The following is a 24839-nucleotide window of genomic DNA, read 5'->3' on the forward strand; positions in this document are numbered from 1 at the left end:
CTCCAAGATGCCAAAATTCAATTACTGACAACAACACTATCATAGCAAGTCTGAGTAGTTAATCTGCAATCAACAACACATTTCGGGAGATCACTACGGATTATTTCTTCAACGTGGAGTTGGGGCTGTAGCTAGCTGAGGGCTCATTCTGTCAATGGGTTGCGCTGTGCTTTGTGTACATGAAATGTTAAGCTCTGATCACATGTTGAACACGTTAATAAGATCATGGAGCTTTCCCCAGTGAATTGTTGGTGATTGTATAATGTCGGGACGGACATGGAATCGTAGGCAATTACCCGACAAATAACCCCCTACAGCGAACCTATTTTCAAAAGGGCTTGGGTTTTCGTGCATGAGAATTTCAGCATAAATATTTGCTTGTCAGACCCTGTAGGCCTATCAAGGACCAGCAACGCAACGGTGCATGAGGTCAAATTTTATTATTCTTTTGTTAAAGTCTGATGTCCTTCAAAGGTAAACAACAACCAGTTCTGTCTCGGTCATTTCGTTAGGTCTTCGTTTCACTATTGAATTGGAAAGGACCAAATCATATTTGGGACTGTATTTTAATCAGGCACGTAAATCCCTGGGGGATGGGAGGGGAGGGTATATACCCCCACTTTTTGATCATTGGGATGGGCTACTGGATCACCCCCTCCCTAACTTTTTCGTGATGAGAAACAAACAAATTGCGGATTTTGAGTATTGTTTGATCTTCCCAACAACCACAATGTATTCAATAGCACTGGAAACCAGAAGAAAAAAGTACAAAAGCTTTAAATGCGCCTTTTTGATGTAAGTATAAGGCGCGTAAGCGCCAGCAGTATACATAAGATGTACAGTACATCTGTATCAGGAACAGCGCCCTTGGGTGTAATGTGGTGTCCATCCCTGCACTATAGCATTCCATCTATTCTTTTTGGGCCCCCTTTTTACTAGTACTATAACATTAGTCAGTGTCTGAATGGGGGAGGGGGCAACTAGATGCGCCACTTTTCTTGCGGTGGCGATTTTTTGTCACTGTCCGGCGGCCGGCCGGTCGCAAATATTGACGTCAATGTTCGCTTCAAAATGTGTCGCAATTTTTTTTTACCAGCAACCTATAGCAGCCTCTACGTCACGTTGGTGTACACAAGTACACCAAGGCACTATAGTGAACTTGTCGTGTGTCCGTAGTTGGCGGGGCTGTTTGTACAAAGCTATACACTCAGCAATCGGCGGCGAGATGTCGTAAAAAAATGTGCGATATCGTGAAAACAATATTGTGACGTTAATCGTTGATGTACAAAGATCAGGGAACTGACTTCCCATATTTCGAACTCCGCAGCACCAGTCATTATCGCTTTGTGTACGAGGATTTGATTTTCAACGTGTACTGGTATGGGCCTCATTCACGAGTCGGCCATGTTGAATTGAAAGTGAGGTAAAATCTACATTTTTGGATCTTGCGAAGAAAAATGAAAACAAGTACATTACTAAATAATTCAAGTCTGTTTAAATGAATAATTTAAAATTTGTAGCATTCCCTGATGTTTTAAGCCAGATTAAAAAAAAGAGAAGTAAAATAAGGCTGCATAAATAGTCTGGCGCCATCCCATTCAACAGTTAACAATTAATGAAATACATTCAGGGAACACGTTAGAAATGGCTACATCGTGAATAAGGTCCATATCTTGTTTTGACGGATGCCAATCTTCCTCACAAAGATCGCCTCTCAGTATAGATAGACTGCATTCAGTAGCCGTCTTTATGTTTTATATTAACGTATTATATTAACAATCAATAAAAGAGGTCTGCTCATGCGTATCCCTGTTCAACATAAGCACACACCTCAAAAATGGGTGTAGTGCAAACGGTCTATCTTCAGTATCATTTTAGTGTGACACTGGATGTGTGACACTGAATGTGTGATTGTCACCTGGTAATTTTGAAGAAAAAAAAATCAGCTCCTGATCCAATATCACGAACATAATGTATATAGGTCTTTGAACATAGTATTTGTCCTGTGAATTTTACTGAAATGTTTTATCGCTAATTTGCTCGTACATCCTCCAAAATAATAAGCAAATGAAGTTTAATTAACTAGTTATAGGGGCCTACACATTATTGTTTGTAGCATTTTATTCCTGCCAGACAAACATCTAAGTCGTAGGGATGCCAAACCCAGTACGGCGTCCAGAGCCTCCGTATTTCGGTTGTGTACTATATGAACCTAGCAACCAGTTGTGTAAAACAAATTGAACAAGTTGTGTAATATTTTACCCAAGTAACAGTTTACACAACGGGTTGCTAGGTTCATATAGTAAACAACCGTTTGATTGTTACACAACCGAAATAACAGTGATACCCGTTGCCGTGTAATGTAAGTTTTTGTACTGCAATCCTTGAAAATGTACCTTTGCCATTTTCAAGGGTCTTTTTGGTGCATTTTTGTGTTTTGATGCTAATGCCAGTTGCCATATTCATGAGCAAATGTGTGATGTCATTTTAGGCAGAAACCTCAATGTCACAGCTATTTCAACACAACAAATGCCAGAATTTTGGATATTTTGCTGTCGTAAAAAAGTGTCCTTTTCTTTGGTGATTCATTGTTGTGTCAGTATATGACAGTAAGCCAATGAGCAAACATTTCTCAGGAATGTTTTCAAGAGCAAATTTTTGTATTCACAATTTGAACAGAAAACCCCTAAACCGAACAGTGTCTTCTATAACATGACACCATACGGTATCAGTAGTCAGGAAAAATATTTCTGTAAAAGAAGTGCACTTTTCACTAAAATTACCCAATGAGGGATGTCAATTAGTTTCCATACAAATAAGAGGAGTAGAAAGTTGCATAAAATATGTTCCTATATTAGTAAAAGTTATGAACAAGCGTACATCATGAGAGACGTACTTGTTGGGTCTAGCGAACAGTTAGCAACAAGAAAGTAATATTTCACAATTAAATATCAAGGTGTAACAACTTTTCCATTTTGATCTGTTAATTGTGGTTTACATTATAAAGAACATGCTGACAATGCAAAAACCCACACCACCAGCTTGCTGAGTAAGCGGGTTCTTTTTAAATTCTGTCCCCGCGTGGAGAAATAACCTCCAGGCAGGGCTGGCTTTCTGTTTCGCCTGAGTGCTCATTGTATCCCCTAGCTCCCTGGTTGGCTTTAATGGGGGGATTTTCTCGATCGATAGCAAGACACTGTAATAGGCCTATATGTGGAACAAGTGATCAGGGAATTCAGACCGTGTTTTATTGCATGCTTCACTTGTTAAGCCATCTCATGGGGTCAACGTCTTATAGAAGGATCAACCACAGCGCTGAGGTTACTAAAATGCTGGTGTAATCATTGCATTTCTGTGCCACTATTTCACGCTGTGGTATACGGATAAGTAATGTGTAGAATCGAGCACCCCGATCCTGGTTTAGTCCCATAAATGTGGCTCAGATATCCAGCAGCTAGTGATAGCCACATGTGAGGAAAATTTTTTGTTGTTTTAATTTTATTTCACTTGATATGCACTATGTAAGATGAAAAATGCTTACCTGATTAAAAAAAACTCACCCAAAGCTACAAAATACTACTGAGCAGTAACCTGTAGTATGCATTTATTTCCATACAATTAAAGGGAAGATACAACATTTTCAAACATCAAAAAAAAAAAAAAATGATCAAATTATCACGAAATATCTTAATGGATTGTTAGGGAATGACAGTCCAAAGGATTCTGTAAAATCGTGGCTCCTGTTGTGCTGACATTTTCAAGAAAACACATATTTTTCCAACGCTGGTCGGCCGACCAGCGCAGGAGAAACTGGCTTATTTCTAAAAACTGCTCCTAATTTTTCGTATTTGGTTGCGGTGCATTTTCTTTGCAATTGATCACACACCAGTGAAGGGTTACAAGCCTGCTAGACTGGTTCTCTGACCTTACAATTCCCCAAGTCTATAAATTGCTCCATTTTATCTTAAGTGGGGTCAGGGAGCCAGACTTCAAGAACATGGTTGGTTTCTTGGTTTTTCCACCATCTCCGAACCCAAAACGTGAGGCAAGTCAGTTTAACAATATTTGCTATAACATACTAATCTCCAAATCCATTTATTTCTGAAAATTGCAGCAAAAGCAAATGTTGTACATTCCCTTTAAGTGTGCACAAAAACTGCAAACCACGTAGTATTCTATGGTATATGGCACTTGACCCCCAGGGGGTTGCCAGGGAAAATCGGTTCATTTACAGCAGCCATCCCCCAACCCGGTCATTATCGCGCAAGGAAGACCGGGTCCTCACGCTTTTATTCCCTAATTAATAAACACCTAAGACAGTTTAGTCATTTCTATTGGTCGAGAACCCGTCACGTGGCCGGTTTTAAACACTTTTGCAGAGCAGCATGAGATTTGGACTCCTATGGAATCCGGCGCCTTTTACCGTTTTATTGATTGAACATTCACAATCCTCACGTAGGCATACGCAACACACCTGTGACGGTGAATCAGCATGTCATATCCTAAATTAACAACACACCGGCACAGCTGCATTCTGCACCACATCGCGCAGTACGCGCGACGCGCGCGCCAATTCCCAATCAAGGAGTTGTTTAACACTACTCTCGAGACTGGACATACCAATATTTAGCTAGAGGGGTGTCCCAAAAAAACATGAAGTAAAATTGTTGAAAAAAATCGTTGGAAATTTATAAGTTTTGACTTGTTTTGTTTTTTGTACCGAAACGTTTTGATATTTTTGACCGAAAAGGTATTGATGAATGGGAATAAATATGTGCTTGGCCGGTTTTAAACACTATGTTTAAGACTGGTTGGAGTCTGGTTGCTGATAATTACCCTTGCCTTCGTTCTTAACCGGCCAAGCAAGCACACATTTATTCCCTTATTAAATATGAAGACTTTTTAAATCATAGTGCTTGCATAGATTCACACATTTGTACGATGTTTGGTTTTCCCAGTCAATTCAACGCAAATTAATTTGTTGTAAATTTTATAATTCTAAAACAATTTGAGGTCCGTTCTGTAAATGTAATCAACAATATATATAACTGGAAAATCGGTGGATAGATCGCGTATCTCAAAACAAGAATTTTCTGACTTTCATTATACGCATGCGGACCGTGTGTACGCATGCTGTGCGTAAAGAAAATGAGGGCGCTGTTTAATCCTAACTAACCAGAGCGCACTGAGGACACTTTGCTGGGTCACGTGACCTGCTCGCAGTGCACATAACCTGCATGTTTACGAGTCAACCTTAAATATCGGCGCTTTTTTCCATTTTCATCATTATGAGAGTACTAATGTGCCAGGATTACTTAAACCTTATAACCTTTGTTTTTCCCTGATTTCATTTAACATTTTTAAGGTAAAACAACATGATATTGTATTGTTTCATTGTAAAAATGCGATGTGTCTTTACAGTGTACACTAGATGTATGTATGGCATGAAATATGAACGACTTGCTTGAAGTATCAGAGGCGTAGCAAGGTCATTTTTACAGGGGGATCATTTCTTGAAGAGGGCACTTAAACATCAGTGCTGAAAATGTAGACACATTTTTTTCTGGTGGTGGTGGTGGGGGGGGGGGGGACTGGTACAATCTGTCGATGGGGGCACTGTTATAAACCGACGAGTATATGCACACTAACCTACAATATATGGCGCTTTTCAGGGAGATACATTATATTTATATATTAAACAAGCTGATTTACCCGATCATAGATCGGGTAGGGCGTATTTGTGTTGGGGTGGGAAATGTGGGGAGTGAAATGTAAATGGGGGATTTAGTTGAGAAGACATGCAGTTACAGAAATGCGATTTCTGTGATGCGAACTGAGGCTATTTCTGACCACGAAAATTAATTGTTTAGAGCAAAAGGTTATGTTTTAAACACCATTTCGAGTTTGGAGTCATTGAATCAGCTACTCTGAGTAACAGAATCATTATAGTAGGGTAACATTTTTATTCGGGGAAGAAAAAGTGGGGGGGGGGGGACCAAACGATATGATATCCTCCGCTTTAAAATGTAGGGGGTGGGGGTCCCTCGTCCCCCACCGATTGACGCTCATGATAATTATGTACCATGGCATGCATAACCGTCTGTAAATTTTCCCGTTGGTCTGTTAAATTGGCGTTTTGTGAGGCAGTCGCGTTTTTGAGGGAAAACGTAGTTGAAAGACTTACCGTAGTACACAGGCGAAGGCTGATTGTTTACAGTTTTGACAATACATCTTAATGCATTAAAACGTGAAGGTGTCATTTGAATGAAAATGTTGAGTGTTACCATAAAATTACAAAGTCTGAATCATGGAGGAAGGTCATAATTAAGTTACAGTATTGGACTCTTCAATAAATGTAAACTTGAACTTCTTACAATTTGCGAGACCTGCGAGCATAGTGACCGTTTAGCCAATTTTCGGCTAACTTTGACGGATTTAAAAAGAAAATTTCACAGATTGGATTTTTTTGGCAGATTTCTGGCAGAATTCTGCAAGAATGGTTATTTGACAAAAAACATAGCAAATTTGAAAAAAAAGGTAGATTTGTTTAAACAAACCCTTGCAAAATAGGACGGGTTGCCTTGTCTATGTGCCAAGGTTTACTGGGAATCGGATTTTGTCGTGATGCAACCTCATTTTGAAAAAAAGGCACTCGTTAAGAAAAGAAGGGCACAAATGTTACAAAAATTCTTGTATTCGTGTATAAAAATTATGTACTGACCAAAGTTACTGCTACGTATTTCTCATCTGACTCTTGATTTTTTACAAACCAGAAATAGCGCGGTCCTGGGGGTTCACTTCACGACTTTCCTCATTATCAGCACTTTAGGCCTTCTTAATCGCAAAAGAAAAACATCATCACCCGTAAGCGTTTTTGATGTAAACACTCTTTCTTACTTAAAACAATACTGTCCGTGCTCTTTAACTAATTGCCAACCTATCATATAACAAAATTAAACAGGCCACTGTCAAAGTAGATTGTATCAAATTCTTGCCAGATTTATAAGTCACTAATTATGCATCACAGTCACACAAAAATATTGAAAGCTGGTAACAATTACAAAAGGCTGGTTACAATGTAGCCTTGGTCAATGCTCTCGTCGTTATTCGTCCCGTACGCGGTCAATCGTCGGCATATATCCTCACGCGCTATGCACATACATGTAAAAATACAGCGCGAACAGCGACCTCACGCGGCCACTATTTTTATGCAAATCAGTTGGAGACGATGTCGTCTCCAACTGATTTGCATAAAAATAGTGGCCGCGTGAGGTCGCTGTTCGCGCTGTATTTTTACATGCATGTGCATAGCGCGTGAGGATATATGCCGACGATTGACCGCGTACGGGACGAATAACGACGAGAGCATTGACCAAGGCTAGTTACAATGCCTGAATGTGAAATTGAAGACCTTCGGTACATAATGAGGGATAAAGACGCCTGGCGTGGCGTGGCGTTGTGAACGAGATCTCGGTTGCGACTGATAGATGATGATGATGACGACAATGCCTCATAATTACGCATTGATCTATACAATACGCACCATCTGCCTGCAATGAGGTAGGAGACATGCGAATGATGAATGGACGCTTTGGAAGACGCCTGGTATTATTTAAACAATTATTTGTATATAAATGTAACTGATCACTGCCATGCTCTTTAGCTCCAGCAGGATTGTGCACAGGCAGGTCTCCGAAGCACAAGGTGTTATATGCATAGTCTTGGCTCAAGACGCTAGTAACTGACAGTGGATCGTGCATAGTGCGCCCTCTAACGGCACAATAACTAGACCAGCGCGCCTTTAGTTTCGCTCGTGAACCCTCCCCCCCCCCCCCCCCCCGCCCTGCAAACAGGACACTGGGACGGACTGACGAATTTACGCTCTGATTGGAAAGATTTTGCGTGACCTGTGACCTGCAAATCATCACGGCCGCGACCCTGCAAGGTTTGAAACGGCCGTTAAGACCGAGTCCCTACTCTTTTATTCCCATTCTTAATGCCTATTTCGTTGAAAAGTGTAATAATGTAGGGAAATCTGTAAAACTTGTCTATTTTGTAAATTTTCAATTCCCGTCATTGCTCAGGCTCTGTCGCGTTTCGAATTCACGAAGGGTCATGCGACGCTCAAATTTGTCCACATGGTCCGCAAAGAAAAAGAAATCACATTCGGTAAGGAATGCATGCATTTCTATGAGATAGTTTTCGGATAGCATTTGTGCGCATTAGCTAACCGCGGTCTTTAGCTGCAGCTGGATGCTAAATTATATAGCTCATGATAAGTTATCCAGAATGCCATCCCCACTTCCTTCACAAGATTCCGTGAAGCTCGTCAGCCCTTCCCAGCTCCCTGTTTGCAGGGCGGGGGTACTAGCGAAGCCTAAATTCAGAGAAAGTCAAAAACAGTTGTGCGAGGGCGTAAAAGTGCGCTCAACAACAATAACTAAAACACTATCGATCACTGACGACTTGGGCCAAGACTATTGTATGCATAGTCCGATGATAGTCGTGTTGTTTTTACAAAAACATGACAATGACAAAACGGTCAATAGTCTCGTCGACCATTTTTTTTGATTCAGGTTGGCAATTAAGCACTGCACCTTGGAATGTTAATGTGTCCTTGGGATCGAGTCACTGCCGGGGAAATTGCCCTCACTCCTTACATTTATGTCGTTCTCACGAATTTTTTTTTGTGCGTATATTGGCTATTGAAGAGCCGCACCGAACTCCAATTTCCTTCAACATATCTGCAACTTCTTCATACGTCTTATCATCCTGTATCCATTCTGAAATTTCCTCCTTGACATTTTCCAGCCCCATTTTGCTTGCAACTCTTTAAGCCCCACCAACTGAATCGCAGTATGGGGGTTAGGGTCACGCCAGGAATCACACTACGCATTAATTATACCGATAACCACGGTAACACTTCTTCGTGCACGGCATACTCCGGCCCCTTGCCCACCACCACGGACTATTAACTTTATGACACTGAAATAAAAAAATAAAAAAAACCAGTCCGTGTTCAATACTGACCTTTTTGCTGTTTTTTTCCCCAAAGTTATTTGTGTAACTGTAAAACAAAAATCACTGATCGTTATGCTGTAATGAATTTTTATCAGTTTAGTTAAAACTAAACTGATAAAATGGAATAACCGTATTTATCTTAATACCGTTTGACCGTTTTAAAAAAATGTAAAACGACAAAACGGTCAATGGGTTGTTTACTGTTTTTGTTTTTGAGGAAATCCAAAACGGTAAAACGAAATAACGGTATGTACCGAATCCCGGGACAAGTCAAGTCCCACGCGCTTACCCGGACACGTGACGCACCCCGGATGCTGACACGTAAAAAGACTAGCACGAGCGGCGAAGCTGCGAGGGCCATTACCATCTCGTGGAGAACGCTTATGTTTTTCCTTGCATTTGTCTACCGATTTGGTAGACATGCATAATGCATTACCCGTTGTGAATTGACCAATGAAAATGCAGAATTACTAACGTAAATCAGCCGTCGTCTGGCGCACGCTCGCCATGGCGCGGGTGCTGTTGTTGGTAACCGCAAACCACCGTTAGATGATTGGTTTATATTGCTTGATTTATATTACGTGAATAAATGAATAAGTGATTAGTTTCACGAGATAGTAAAGGCCCTCGCGGCTTCGCCGCTCGTGCTAGTCTTTTTACGTGCCAGCATCCGGGGTGCGTTACGTGTCCGGATGGTCCGGGTATAGGCGCGTGGGACTTGACTAAAGGCTAGGATTAGAAGGGCCTACATGTATTTGACAACTGACCAATATGCCGCGTCTGAATCGGATGTTTCGTATTATAGCATGGCTGATACCACTGTCGTTGGTGCTGGTTTATACAACTTTACAAGCAGTGCATGTGTAGTGAGAATTAAGGACTCAATGACAAACGAACTCATTGATAGTACGTATTGCGCATGCCTATGATTAGGAGAGTGTGAGGCTTCAACCAATAAAAGGGTAAGTCCAAATTTCATGTGGCACCGGCACCCGCCAGTAATAGAAAGAATATCTATAGTATATCCCACAGGTTGATGACCTCTGAGGATTCGTCCTAATGCCAATTCACAGGAACAGTGATCCCTTTAATGGACATTAACAATCCCCTTCTTTGATGGCTTGATAATGGCAAAAGAACCCCAAGGGAAAAGAGAAGCCAGTGTCAAGCACTTGTTTAGACAAGTGCCCAGCCAACATGGTACTTATGCTTTTTGTCGCTTGACTCTTCGAATTGCATTTCCCCTATTGCCAATGGCAATTTGTGTGTTTGCTCGGCTTTTGTTACACCGTTCAGGCTTTTAACTGACATGAATTCTACCTGATTGTACTAATATTAGAGGAGAAATATACTGCATGTGATTACCACAGAATCATGGATTGGGCCTACTGATTTGAAAACTGCAGTTACAAGTGCACAGCTAGGAAACGATATTATTTATATTGATACATGTATTGTTTTTCTTTAAGAAGGAACATAATTTCGAAGACCTCGACCTTATTATGTCTATTTTCTGCAACTGACACCCCAGGTGCAGTGTAAATTATGTAGACTCTTACATAATTTGACATGATAAGGGGGCATTACGGCCTGAAATCCCCCCCCCCCAAATCCATGTTTTGGATTGTTTATTTATACTTTTTCAAAGGTCTAGTTGAAAGGAAACAAACCTTATAAGTTATAATGGTTACCGTCCCCGAGAAAAGACGAAAAAACCCCGGTTGTTTACGTCGCGTCGGACGCGACGAACGTTTTTTTTTATCCTAGGGATAACATTTTATTACTCTTCAATCAGCTCTCATCCTTTGACAAAATCAATACGATAGTTGACTAATCAATACAGCTCTAATCAATGACAAATTAAACGCGATTACGAATGAGATTACCCTTGACACAATATATAATAATGTTCCCACTTTGAACACAATTTCTGAACAACTCCATTAACAACATATATATTTTTCACAGATATGGTCCTTCTTGAAATCTTTTTTAAAAGCTACAGAAGATGGACGTTTGTCGCTCATTTTCATTTTGTAAATGCAGAATCGAGAAATTAAAAGAATAAGAATGAGAAATTTAAATCTATTATCGATAATACCAAGCAAAAGAAGCTCATTGTCTACCACGAGACCAGAATTAAGTCTTGTTCTCCATCCAGTCCATAATTGAATTCCAGAAGGAAGTAACATGACGGCAATTATAAAAAAAAAATCTTGGATCATCTGGTTTCTGGATACTCGATCATTACCTTTCAAAATAAAATTAAAGAACAAAACATTAAGATCATTATCAATATTGCAAGGGGGATTAGGTATAGTAAGGACCACTTCTATGGACAGCTCGATGAACTGATCAAATGATCTCCAAAAGATGAACACCTTTTCCTCCTCGGCGATTTCAATGCCAGAGAAGGTTCGGATCACGAGTCATGGCCTACTTGCCTCGGACACCCATGACACTAGAACGAAAAACGAGAACGGTCAGACACTGCTGGAGCTGTGCTCCTACCACAATCTCAGCGTTACGAACACCTTCTTGGAGTGTAGCCTAAACCATCACACAGAGTGTTATGGAAGCACCCCAGGTCTCAACGCTGGCACCAACTTGACCTGATTATCACCAGGCGGTCTGCTCTCAACAGTGTCCACATCACCAGAACCTACTTTAGTGTAGACTGCGACACTGACCACGCCCTTGTTTGCAGCAAAGTGCGTCTGCAACCACGCGCGTTGCACCGCTCCAGTCCAAAAGTTCGTCCCCCACATTATCCCTGCGCAGATGTCGGTTCCTGTCAAGGTGGAAGAGTACGTGTCCACCTTGGACCAAGCTCTCCAGGACCTGCCCGAGCATGACGCCACAGCACAGTGGAACACCGCGAAGGTTGCCATTTACAGCTATTTCTACATTTTGCAAGAAGGAACGGCCCAGCCATGACTGGTTCAACGCATACCTTCCAACGATGGAACCAGCAATTGCGGCCAACCATGAAGCCTTCTTGTAACACAAGAGATGCCCAAACGAACAGACACTCGCAGCGCTCAAAAGTGTTCGGAGCATCACACAACGCATTGCCAGACAGTGTGCCAACGACTACTTCGGGCAGCAAATGTGCGAAGGAATCCAGCGTGGTGCCCAGTCTGGAAACGTCCGCGGCATGTACAACGGCATTAAGAAGGCCCTCAGCCCTGCTGTGAAAGGGATCGCCCATGAAGTCTGTCAGGCACCGACCGCGAGGAACAGATGGGTGGAGCACTAATCAGAACTGGACTCCCGTGAAACGTCAGTCTCCGACGCTGCCCTTAGCGGTACGAAGGATTTGCCCATCATGGAGGAGCTAGACGAAGTGCCCCACTATGGAGAAGCTCAGCAAAGCCATCGACTGCCTCCCAAATGACAAAGCACCAAGTAGCGACAACAGCCACCTGAAGCCATCAAGCACGGGGTACCTGCACTGCTTCTGCCGCTGTACGAGCTACTCTCCTCTGATGGGAGGAAGGTGCAGTCTCCAAGGCATGCGTGACGCCACCATTGTGACACTTTACAAGTAAAAGGGCGACCGTAGTGACTGCAACAACTTCAAAGGGATCTCCCTCCTGAGTATCGTTGGCAAGGTGTAAGCTCGCATTCCCTCAACAGGCTGCAGCTACTCGCGGATCGCGTCTACCTAGAACCCCAAGAGGGCTCCAGAGCAGGCAGGTCGACAACCGACATGATCTTCTCTCTCCGCCATCTCCAAGAAAAGCGCATAGAGCAAGGCCAGCCGCTCTACATGATGTTCATAGACCTCACCTAAGCCTTTGAATTGGTCAGCAGGGTCTATTTAAACTTCTCGAGAAGATCGGCTGCCTCCAAAAAACTTCGCAGCATAGTGATCTCCTTACATGACGACATGAAGGGAACAGTCATGTATGATGGATCCTCCTCGGAATCCTCCCCGTCAACAGTGGTGTCAAGCAGGGCTGTGTACTGGTGCCGACCCTTTTCGGGATCCTATTTTCCCTGCTCCCGTCCTACGCCTTCGACTCGTCCACGGACGGTGTCTGTATCTGCACACCTGGTCTGACGGGAAGCTGTTTAGCCTGGCACGACTGCGTTCAAAGACCAAGGTGAGGACAGTGGTCATCAGGGAGATGCTGCTTGCTGACGACGCAGCCCTTGTGACCAACACTGAGAAAGCTCTTCAGAGACTGGGAGATCGCTTCGCCGACGCTTGCAAGCAGTTCGGGCTCATCACAAGCATGAAGAAAGGCATCATCAGCGTAAAAGGCGTCAGTACTGCCCCCTCTATCAGAATCAACAACGTCATCCTGAAAGATGTGGACGATTTCACTTACCTGGGATCGACAATCAGCAACAACCTTTCGCTCGACGCCGAACTTGACAGACGGCTTGGAAAGTCAAACACAATCATGGCTAGACTGACTAAGAGAGTGCGGGAGAACAAAGCGCCGACAGAACATACCAAGCTCCGAGTCTGCAGGCCTGCATTATCAGCACCTTACTCTACGGAAATGAGTCCTGGACCACCTACATGAGGCAAGAGCGCCGGCCCGACGCCTTCCATATGCGGTATCAGCTGGCAGGATCCTATCATTGACATCTTGCTGCGCGCCAAAATGTTCAGCATAATTGTATTCCCTGCTGAGTCAACGCTGCCTTCGACATGTCCGATGCATGGAGATGGGAGGCTTCCAAAAGACATCCTGTACGGACAGCTGGCCACTGGCACCAGACAAGTCGGGCGCCCCTCACTCCGTTACAAGGACGCCTGCAAGAGAGACCAGAAAGCCTGCAATATCTCTCAAGACAGGTGGGAGATACAGGCCGCTTTGCGAGATGCTTGGCGTCAGACAGTCGGGGAGTGCATCGCAGATGCAGACGTGAGGATAGCTCAGCTCGCACCAGAGAAGAGGGTCCGGCAAAAGCGTGCGGCAGCAACCCTTGCACCCAGGCTTCTCCCTATACGTCTGCACCAAGTGCAACAGGGACTGTCACTCACGCATTGGCCGTACAGCCACAGCAGACGACGCCAAGGCCATGCACGGCAACACTCTAGGGGCGTATCAAGCATGGTCACTCGAGACTGAGCTGCCAGTGATATATGATGTTTCTGCGTCTGGAAAGCAGCGGCGTAGCCAGTATTCCCATCCGGGGGGGGGGGGGGGGCGAGTGGGGGGCTGGATGTTTCAATGGAGGGGCGCCCAATTTCATCCGTGCTGGAAGGTATGCAGGGTTTTTTTTCATCGAACACCCGACCTCCGTATAATCAAATTGGGGGGGGGGGGGACCCTGGACACCATCTTCCCATGGGGGCGCTGTTAGAAACCGATGCGTGGTCAATGTCAGACAATAGCTACCGCTACTTTTCGCTTTCCACAAGACGTAAAATAAAGCCACTCGCGAAAACGAGTTTTGGTGAAAATGATATACAAAAATCGTAGAAAAAGGACACTTTATGTTCATTCAGCTAATCATGGTAACTCATATCACTGTGATTTTCTCCGCTTGTCAAATTTTTAGTCGGCGGGCGACTGAGGGGGCGCGATTTTTTTTTAATGGGGGGGCGTAATCCGTAATCACTTTGCCGTAGCTATGCCACTGCTGAAAATTTGGGGGGGGGGGGGGGGGCTCATGCCATATTTTCAATGGGGAGCGCCAATAAAATCCTAAAATCATTAACACTATATTAACTAATGCACCCTTGTCACGGCTATTTCTTCTTTAGGGGGAGACCGTTCGCATGTACATCACAGTCCTTCTTTTTGCTAATGCAATTTTTTTTTTACGGAATTTATTTTGGGGGGCTAGAGAAAAAAATTGGGGGGCTACAGCCCCCCCTAGCCCCCCCGTAGAACCGCGCCTGCGTAAGGGGCAAGCTGTCACTTTGAAGAAATCAACAAAAGAAAGCACAGTGAAAACGTGTCTCGGACGCTGAATTATTCAGGCCCAATTCAAAACATGATTCAGCAACTTTTGATATGAAATCCAGATCCTAGAATGCTGTTTTTCTCGAAATATACAGCTGAAGCTGAGCTGAAACTTCATCAGGTTAGTTGTTCAGCACCCTTCTTTAGATTTTGAGCACGTTTGTTGCTTGTAATGGATAAAAATGCACTGTACATTTAAATAACGTGCTAGATATAAATGTAGATAATTGTGTTTTCTAGGAAGTTAACAGGAAGTTAATGCAACTTGAGTGTTAGCCAATGGGCGCTAGTAATCAGCGGTGCGCGTGTAGACGAAGTCCCTAACGAACCGGATGAGGCGACAATGGCTTCATATAACGCATGTGCATCTTACTAGACCCAAGACGAAGGTGCGGGTAAGCGCGGCGGGTAAGCGCGATAAATAAATACACGGTAAATTGACCAGCTGGTTCCGCACTCATGTTAATATCTTAAAATAAAAAGCCCGATCAACTTCTTAATTTATGTTTTAATTTAAATGGTCTTGGAGGCCATTTGAGTAGTTATACAAAAGTAAATTTAATAATACTTGATTCTCAATATTAGTACTGAGGTCTGTCGGAAGGGGACACGCTATATGCAAACAATTCATTAGGCAAAATCGTATTAAAATTGGAGGATTCAGGACTGTTAGGGTTAAGGCATATGGCGTGCAGCTCAAACGCACGCGTGACTTGGGTCCCTCCCTGGAAAATAATTAAGCCTATGAGGCTAATATTGTTTAGTATCATTAACTTTGTTGTCTGGGTAATTCCAATACACTTTGCTGAACATCTGTTCCCAAATTTAAAGCGGCAAGCTACCGGTACACTATGGCACAAATATCGCGTTAGGCGGTTTTCATCATGGAACGCATGTACTGTTTTTAGATCTCGGAAGACACTATAATCAACGTTTGCCCAATGCAACCTGTCTTTAGAGGCGTCATTTCAACAGATAAACATTACTCTACATACTCGAACAAAATAACGCTTACTTTTGTACAAAGTAGAGAAATCACAAATTGTGAAAAATCAGATTTCGAGCGGTATGACAGCTAGGCCCTATAGCAAAATTAAATTCAAAATGTCTTGTATGTACTTGATGGTTATTCAAATTAGAGATACCTAAAAGGTTATGGCACTAATTGAACGCTAAATAATCAATATATATATATATATATATATTAATCTTGTTATTGTAAGACGTTTCGAGGTTCAACCCTAAAAAAAGTTTCTTTTAAATTGCTGTTTTATTTCTAGCAATACTGACGTTATTCACTTTTGAATTATTCCTCGAAGGAACATCGGCCTACGTTAAGTTGCGGATTAACAAATTTCGAATCATTATTGGGCCCCCACAACAATTCGACTGGTTCCCGGCCCACTGTCGTGATCGATAATGTAGGACCGGGAACCAGTCTCCTCGCTGGACGGATCTTTTTTGTGCACAAAAGGAACCCGAAATAACAGCCTTTTCGGAGGGCTACACTTGCCCAGAAAAGAAGAAAGTACATTTTGCGTTACAATAAAACAAGTTGAAAACTCGTTAATAGACAAAAAAATATCAAATTTGTTGAAGATAATATGCCTTAAAAAATTCGGGCATATTAGCTCATCCAGGGAATAATTCAGGAGCGGATCTTGGGGGGGGGGGGGGCGAGTAAAAAAAACCCAGCTCTGTCAAAAATTATTTTTGTTTTCATAGAAATTCAATAAAAATAAAGCGACACCCCCCCCCCCCTGCTCTGACACCCCAAAACAAACTATACTGGTAATGATGTCCACCACCACCACCACCCCACCACTCCCCCTCAACCATAAACCACCAACACCACCACCAATTGATTTTCGGAGGCCAAGTATCCGAAAAAACAAACCCTGTTTTCATTTCAGATTTTTTGCTGATGAAACCCAACCCCCCCCCCTGAAAAAAATCCTGGATCCGCCCCTGAATTTCCAACTAAATACACGAGCGATACATGCATGTATGTCGGCTGCTGATTTGTTACAGTACGAATGCACGACTGCAATTTATCAAAAGTACTGTACATTTTGTATAATTTAGCAATCAGGAAATCTGTCATGTGTCATTAAATACCATCAAGACAAAAACAAGTGGACCCCATGCAAATCAAACTATTGAGTATTAAAGGGAATATACATCATTTGCTTTTGCTGTAATTTTCAGAAATGGATGGAATTGGGGGGTTGGAAATATAAAGCAAATATAGTTACACTGACTTTTTGGAGGTTTTGGGTTCGAAAATGCTATAAAAACCAAGAAAAACGATCATTTTCCTGTAGTCTGGTTCCCTGACTCCATATAAGAAGAAACAGAGCAGTTTACATACATTGGGGAATTGTAAGGTCAGGGAACCAGTCTAGCTGGCTCGTACCCGTTCATAGATTTGTAATCGATTGCAAACAAGTGCAATGGTCAATTGGGGCCAGTATTTGGAAAAAAGCCAGTTGTTTCCAACGCTGATCGGCCGATCAGCGTTGGAAATTGATACAAAAATACCACTTTTCTTGAAAATGACAGTATACCAGGTGCCATAATTTTACAGGATGCTTTAGACTGTCATTTACCAACATCCTATTAAGGTATTTCGTAAAAACTTGGTAATTTTATTTTTCGATGTTTGCAAATGTTGTATATTCCCTTTAAAGACCTCGCGGTTTTTAGCCTGCATCGTTACACAAACTGGCAAATCCGTAATCCCTGTATAAATCGCAAGAAAATACTGCTTGATAATATATTTTGTTGACAACATGCGACTGAGAAATCCTGTAATTACATTCCAGACCACACATCCCCGCTTATGCCAACAACTCGTCGCGGCCCACACTATGTCCACACTGATAAACACTCTACTGATGCCTTCGTAAAAAACAACAACAGATTTTCAAAATACCCTAGTCAAAGGTAAAGGTAAAAATAGCAGCCAGATTCTGCACGTAATATGTGATGCAGACTATTTATTTTTGCTTCAAGAGGTTTGAAATGGTTTCACCAGACGCGTTAAACACAATCATATAAAATATGCACTTCTGTTGTGCTCTTTATACACAACGAGAAATAGAAACCCCAATCAGTGAAAAATCTTTTTATGGAAAACGTCATTTTTCCAACTATCAACAAATTAAAATATGAAGCGATCCCGCGGATCAGACAATGTGGCTTGCCTTAAACTATAGTGGCAGCACTTTCCTAACTTGCTGCTGTACTGGTTTCAGAGGATTAAAATCGACCCTGCGGATCACCAGTACAAAATGCACTGTGAATACAAATATTTGCGTATATCATCAAGTCGGCCACAGCCGGGCTTTATAGGCTCAGATCAAATACTTCACCTTTACATTTTCAAAAGAATGTTAGAATTATTTACAAAATCCGAAATATTACGACGTATTCAACCTTGAAGACCTCCAGCCTCCATGAGACGTAAAAAGGTTTCCTTATTGCGGTTGCTCTATTAAAGGTTTTTCATTTTTGTTAATAGCCACATTGGCTAAAACCTTTTAATGATGATTACAGACACACTGTTGTTCAGAGAATGCCAGAATAGTGCTTAAGATTAATTACAAATCATATTTTAAAGGTATTAGTCGGAGAAGATCCATGTTTGTAAACACCAGGTCCTGCTGCGGCAGCCATTTTTCGACTTAAATGTATTTCCATCAGCAGCCAATAAAGCCACCAAATATGAGCCAAAGGTGTGACATTGGACTGGTGCCGCAAATCAAGCATACAAGTGGCAATTCTATGTTGGAAATCGTGTCCCAACAAAAAATAGAGCCCACGTGATGAAGGCAACGTTTCGTAAAGAAACCGTGTAACTCCAACGGCTGTATTTTTAGAACCAACATGTTCGGCGAAATTCTTTCGCGATAATTGCACGAAACCGCAACTTTTCAAAAAACATTGTATAGGCCTATAAGTTAAATGATCTTACAGGCTATTGTAATTTCGTTGGATACGCGTTCTGCAACCCCCAAACCGGCACATGATCCAAGACGAAATGGCTCCTTAAAAGACACATGTCAACGTCTTTCCAAGCATGACAGTCGTGTGTTTACCGTCGGCAATACAATCATTTATTGATATCATCTCTTCAGAAAACGTTTTTCCTCAAAACATGAATATATTCACGCTAATACTAGGTCGAGACCCTGTCAAAGAAGGTGCTCAAAAAGGTACAATCAATACCAAGTCGGCCTAACAAAATAGCGCATGCCGTTTATATTCTGGGCATTCAACCTATGATTTATGTCTCATAATAAACTTTCTATATATGAATTCTCACTATGAGGAGCGATACCGTTATCAACGTGGTAGTAATCTGTCAGTGCAGAGGGCTAGGGTTATATTTTATCGTATTTATTTCCAGGCTGCATTATATTGCATGGAGGCTGTGAAAAATCACTGATGCACTGTCTGCGATACCTAACAGAAACATGCAAAGGCACACAAAGCCTAGAGGAATGTTCATGTAGGTGTGCTGTATAGACAAAACCATTCAAAAACGTTTCATCCAAAATGAGAAACGTTCAATTAACTACGATTTTGTGTGTGTCGAATTACTCTAAAAAGGATACTACTGTGCATCCTGCCATTCCGACATTACATATCTGGTATCCCACAAACAATTAGTCTAGAAATAAACCAAGATGTCAATTTAAGTTCAACCTTCAAACCAAGAGTCCTCTTTATTCTTAATAGCATAAAGACCTACAACACATTCGACTTTTATGTATATTTCAACTTTGCGTAAGAGATCGGATCTTCTGGACACCCTTCAGTAGTTAATCAAACGACAAAACATTTCATTCATTAAGTCAAAAGCCAGATGCTGAAATATTTTTTTGGGAAGGCAGGACTGTGATGTTCATTATATTTGCCCTTTCTCCATTCCGTAATCGTCTAAGACGACGAAACCTTCAAATCTGCACAAATGTTTGCAAAAGTTATTTTTATCCCCAGACAATTAAGCATGCAGCACGTTCGCATACACTCACGAGTCCCTACCACATACACGATATATTTTGTGAGATGCAGTATATTAAGGGGATATACCTCCTCCCCTCTCGACTTGCAATCTTCTCCAATCTCTTCATTTTAATTTTTTCAGGACCATGGTTGGAAATATGCCTATCATGGGCGTCGCAAGGGGGGGGGGGGCAGGGGGGCACTTGCCCCCCTGGAAAAGCACCCAAAAAGGGGGGGGGGAAGAGAAAAAAGAAAAGAAAAAGAGGCGCGAAGTCATAGTGGTGTAAATTTAATGGTGGGGGAGGGGGGGGGGAAATGTCCCTGCCCCCCTCTAAAACTGATAAATCGAGAATGTGTTGAGAAATACAGGCATTTTTTGGCAAAAACATGTTTTGCCTCCCTCTAGAAAAAATCCTGGCGACGCCCATGATGCCTATGGTATGGCCACACGCTTGACATGAATGGTTTGAACCCGCATCGTTCTTTAGGGTACCGTTATACTTAATCTATATGTTATATATACGATTTGTCACAACTATCACCTCTCATGTATTGCTTATATTCCTAAGGCTGGTACATCCAAGTATTCCTCAAGTTTCTTTTCTCATACTGGCTTACCTTTGAACGCCGGCATGCCAGAATCTTGGCTCCATTGCAAACTACATGTTCTGCCAAACCTTTGAACCCTTAGCATTTCTATACAAGGACATGGGCAAGAGCTGTTTACAAGCACATTTGTTCACGTATAATTATTTTCCATTCTCTTTAATACCAGTTATTCATCGACATCTGGTCTTTACACAAAACTGTTGTCATGACCCAATGTTATGTTACTTGATTAAAAAATCACTTACCTATGATCATTTGCAATGGGCTACCAGCGTAGGCGGTGGTACAGATAAAAGTGCGAACTTCAGCATATTATCTTTATACATGTAACTAAATAAAAATGGCGGTAGGGTTCTGTTTTAGAATGCCATCATTAATTTTGCTGGAATGACGTGGGGAACACATTCTTGGTCCTGCTGCACTGCCGCAATAGCTCACTGTCGACCTCTGATCAGTCACACGCTGCACACACAGAAGTGGTATGTATCAGTAGGCCTATATACATATTTATAAGCAGCATGTATTATTCAATATACAATGGAGTGGCTCAGTCGTAAGACTTACAACGTATATGGATCTTTCAGCAAAGTCATTTAAGTATTTTACAGTCTCGAGCATTTGAATGTCTGGTATATAGTTTTCCCAACGATGTACTCACTGAAGACACGCGAACTGTTTTCAAAGAGACTCTGTTGACAAAACCTGCAAAGGTTGGGTCACCTGTAGAACGTTGTTCTTTATAATGTTGTACTGTATAATAATGCACCCCATGCAAAGCTGGCTTATTTGGATGAATGAGACTTTAAGGGGATTGAAACAATTCAACTGCAACACACGATTTCAATATACACATTATAGAATGCGTCAACCTTCTGTATGCCTTGGCATGCAGCCTATAGATACTTTCAATTTCCAGTTGTATAATAAACAACAACAAAAAAGATACAGAGAGCTTTGAAATTGAGACTCATTAATCAATATCAAGTTTACTGTATAGGTGGTGGGCGGTGGGTGGGGGTGGGGGCATACTATGTAACTAATATCGGTACCAATAGGTTAAATGGATGTTGTTAGGCAGGCAATCTCAGGCTTTCTGCAATGCTGACATGGTAAATACTTGTGTCTCGTGTTCAGTCTGGAAGTACTAGTAGGCCAACTACAATGATCAGCCTTTCTTCAGATTACTGCAGCCAATCCGTTGTATCGTCTTTCCTTGATGTAATTGGCTAGTGTTAACAAGGTGTCTTCGCCTCTTATCTTACTCTCATCCAGTAAATACAGAGACCGATTTACTGTTTGTAACGGCGAGCCCTAAAAAGCTGGTGACTGCTAAGAAACATCTGCTGAAGTTAAAGATGCACTCCACGTGCTATTTTCGAGTTTAGCCGTGAAAAAAAATGCCTTTTCTAAATTGCTATTTTTCTAGCAATACTAAAGTTACTCACTTATAAATGACATACTGACCCCGGCTCATTTTTAGTTATTGAATTATAACTTTACAATTTCGAATTACTGGCTGCCAGACAATAATTCCCGTTCTCGAGGGGTAGGTTGGTTCCCGCCCAACAATCAGTATCGATAATGTACGGACCGGAAGCCAGTCTGTTCGCAAAAGGGGATTTGTCTGTGCCCAAACAAAAGTTTTTTTCAGAGGTTTGCAGACGTCCAAAAATAAAGAAAATAGGGAAGGTTTCGGTTGAAATAATATATAAGTTAAAAATCAAATTTGTTGAACAACACAGGGAACGCAACTATTATAAATGGTGGATTCGCTTTCTTCTTGCTCCTACACACTTATATAAGGAGACTTGGGTGAGCTATACGTCCACATTGGTCCGATCAGAGCAACCCACAATCACCTCAAGCAATACAGGATGGGAAGTCCCCGGCCCTCAAAACCAGGACAACGAATAGGAACTCAAGCGGATTAGCATGTATTTTTTGGCATGTCTCTTGAGATATTGTCACTGCGGACACTATACGTTTCCCAGGGAGTTTTGGTAAATTTAATTATTGGGTTTTACCCTGAGTCTTCCCCAGTATTTTCCAGTTGGATTCCGGGGCTTAAAAATTAACTCATAAACCTATAATACATTGAGCAGCGGTCGTTACAGACCGATATTTGAATTGAGAGGATGAAGCGTGGCAGTGGAATTCGCTTCTTCGTGGTATTAACATACGAATTCATGCACAGTTTATAGAGTCATAGCAGATGACAAATATGAATGTTAGAATTGGTGAATTTCAATGAAAAACGTTTTAAAATAGCCAGGAAAACTAAGTTATTTTTCTTGACAAATTATTATCATTGGGTCATTATTTAAAAAGACAAACTCCAACAGCAACCAACGCAAATAAGTAGAACAATGCATTTACGTGATGGTTTAAAACACACTTAAATTAAATATACATTGCATTTTCCTAAAACGTTTATTAAAACATGGCTGGAGATCCCGGGGAGGGGTGGACATATATCCTCCAATATTTTTCTTGGGCGAAGACTCCAATGAATCTAAATTTGTACTGCATTTTCCCATAATGTAGATGTATACATATATCTTTGAACAGCGCCCTCTTTGGTCAGATGGTTCTGTAGTAAAACAATGTCCCAAATCGTTGGTTATATTTGCTGCCGCATTATCATGGCGCCCTGTGACCGACAGTGACATTTTGCATTAATTCACTAATTTAGCCAAGTGTTGATACTGAAAGGCAGTTGAAGATATCTTATTAACTGCCGTACTAAATAGCACGTGGTATGCGAGCTAAATGTCATTATAAGCCTGCTGTTGGAATGACCACTGCGTTTATCCATTAGTCATATGAAGGACTAATTATACTCTGCTATGCGCTGAGCCATTAAGACCAAAATACCTTCGCTCTCTTTTTGTTCAGTTGGCTGTACTGAATAATTGCTTTGCATCGCTACTAATGTGATCAGATTATAATGGCTTATGCGCTTTGAGGATTCTGGCTACATAACATAATTATGTGCAATTGTTTTTTGCATCTTTCATTCGCTGATTCTTTATAATGTGGAACACAAACTACCAACTAACAGACAGACCTACTCTGATTCTTGCCCAAAATGTCTCGATTCAGGCTGACCATCTGTCGCAAACCTTTGTGTTGAGTTCCATGCTCAATGGATTCATGAAATGAGGTTGATTAACAATCAAAAAGGTGTATACTGTGTTTATACTCGATAATTCAGTTGATGCGCTATGCGCGTTAGTGACACGTGGATTGTTGGACCATAGACTCGAGTCAAGCACACTCACTTCCTATTAGACTTGCTCTACTTTTTGCACTTTCATCACACAAAAATAACCCCCGCGATTGGCCTTGATTATCTTATGCATTTTATACACTGACGTCAACACTGGCTTGACATCCAATTAGGGCCAAGGCATGCTTTACAGAACCTTACCCATAAGAATGCCTACAGACGTCACATTACTACCAAGGATGCCTTAGGGCCAAGTCACACGACGCAATATATACAGGCAATTGGAGGCAACCAAATAAACCACAAGCCAAAGGAACTCTCACTATGAACACATTTATTTTTCCAACAGTTGATGGAAATTGCTTAAAACATTAATAGAATTAATATTTGCCAATCGTTGTCTTAATGGAGATTGTTACCTGCACAAGTTACCTGTATAAAATTGCCTCGTGTGTAATCACCCGTACCAGACCCGTGCCGTGTCTGAGATCGATGCTATGGACTATCAAACGGAAACACTGTCGTGGACATCTTTTAAGCATTCAAACCGTCCTTTTAACCGTTTAAACATTGATGAAATTGACATATTTTTTCAATTTATTTACACAAACATGTTTTAGCGTACATTTTATAATACATTAGAGAGAAATTCTGTTGGATTATTTCATACAAGTCAAGCATTGAAAAACACCTACACCCAACTGTTCGCGAAACGTCACTTTTATGACCGTAGGATCAAATTCTCCAAGTGCTGTCAGATTATAAAATTCAAGGTGACAAGATCAGTGTGTTGTGTGTATTGTGTGCATCTTGCGCCTCTGAGTGAGCTCACGTTGGAAATGAAATATCTTGCGGTGAGGTCTCATTGATATGACTCAGAGTCAGAACTCATTGCCGATGTATTGCCATAAACTGTACAAACAGCAAGCTAAATTACTTGCGCTCTTTATTTGTCCAGATGACACAGTGTCATGCACCTGAATACGTGTGCCTCACTTAGAAACCCTTTTCCTTTTCTTTTTCTGTCTTGTAATGGGATA

General features: G+C 41.7%; 1 protein-coding gene across 1 annotated transcript in view; it reads right to left on the bottom strand.

Annotated features, from left to right (window-relative positions):
- Positions 1-21018, bottom strand: part of LOC119731932 — a 58611-nt gene extending 37593 nt beyond the window's left edge. Inside the window, exon 1 of the mRNA XM_038205232.1 lies at positions 20816-21018. Coding sequence (XP_038061160.1) covers positions 20816-20825 — 10 coding nt within the window. The 5' untranslated portion in view covers positions 20826-21018. The remainder of the gene's footprint in view (positions 1-20815) is intronic.
- Positions 21019-24839: the final 3821 nt, after the last annotated feature.

Source organism: Patiria miniata, unplaced genomic scaffold (assembly GCF_015706575.1).
Source record: "Patiria miniata isolate m_02_andy unplaced genomic scaffold, ASM1570657v1 HiC_scaffold_24, whole genome shotgun sequence".
Classification (NCBI taxonomy): Eukaryota; Metazoa; Echinodermata; class Asteroidea; order Valvatida; family Asterinidae; genus Patiria; species Patiria miniata.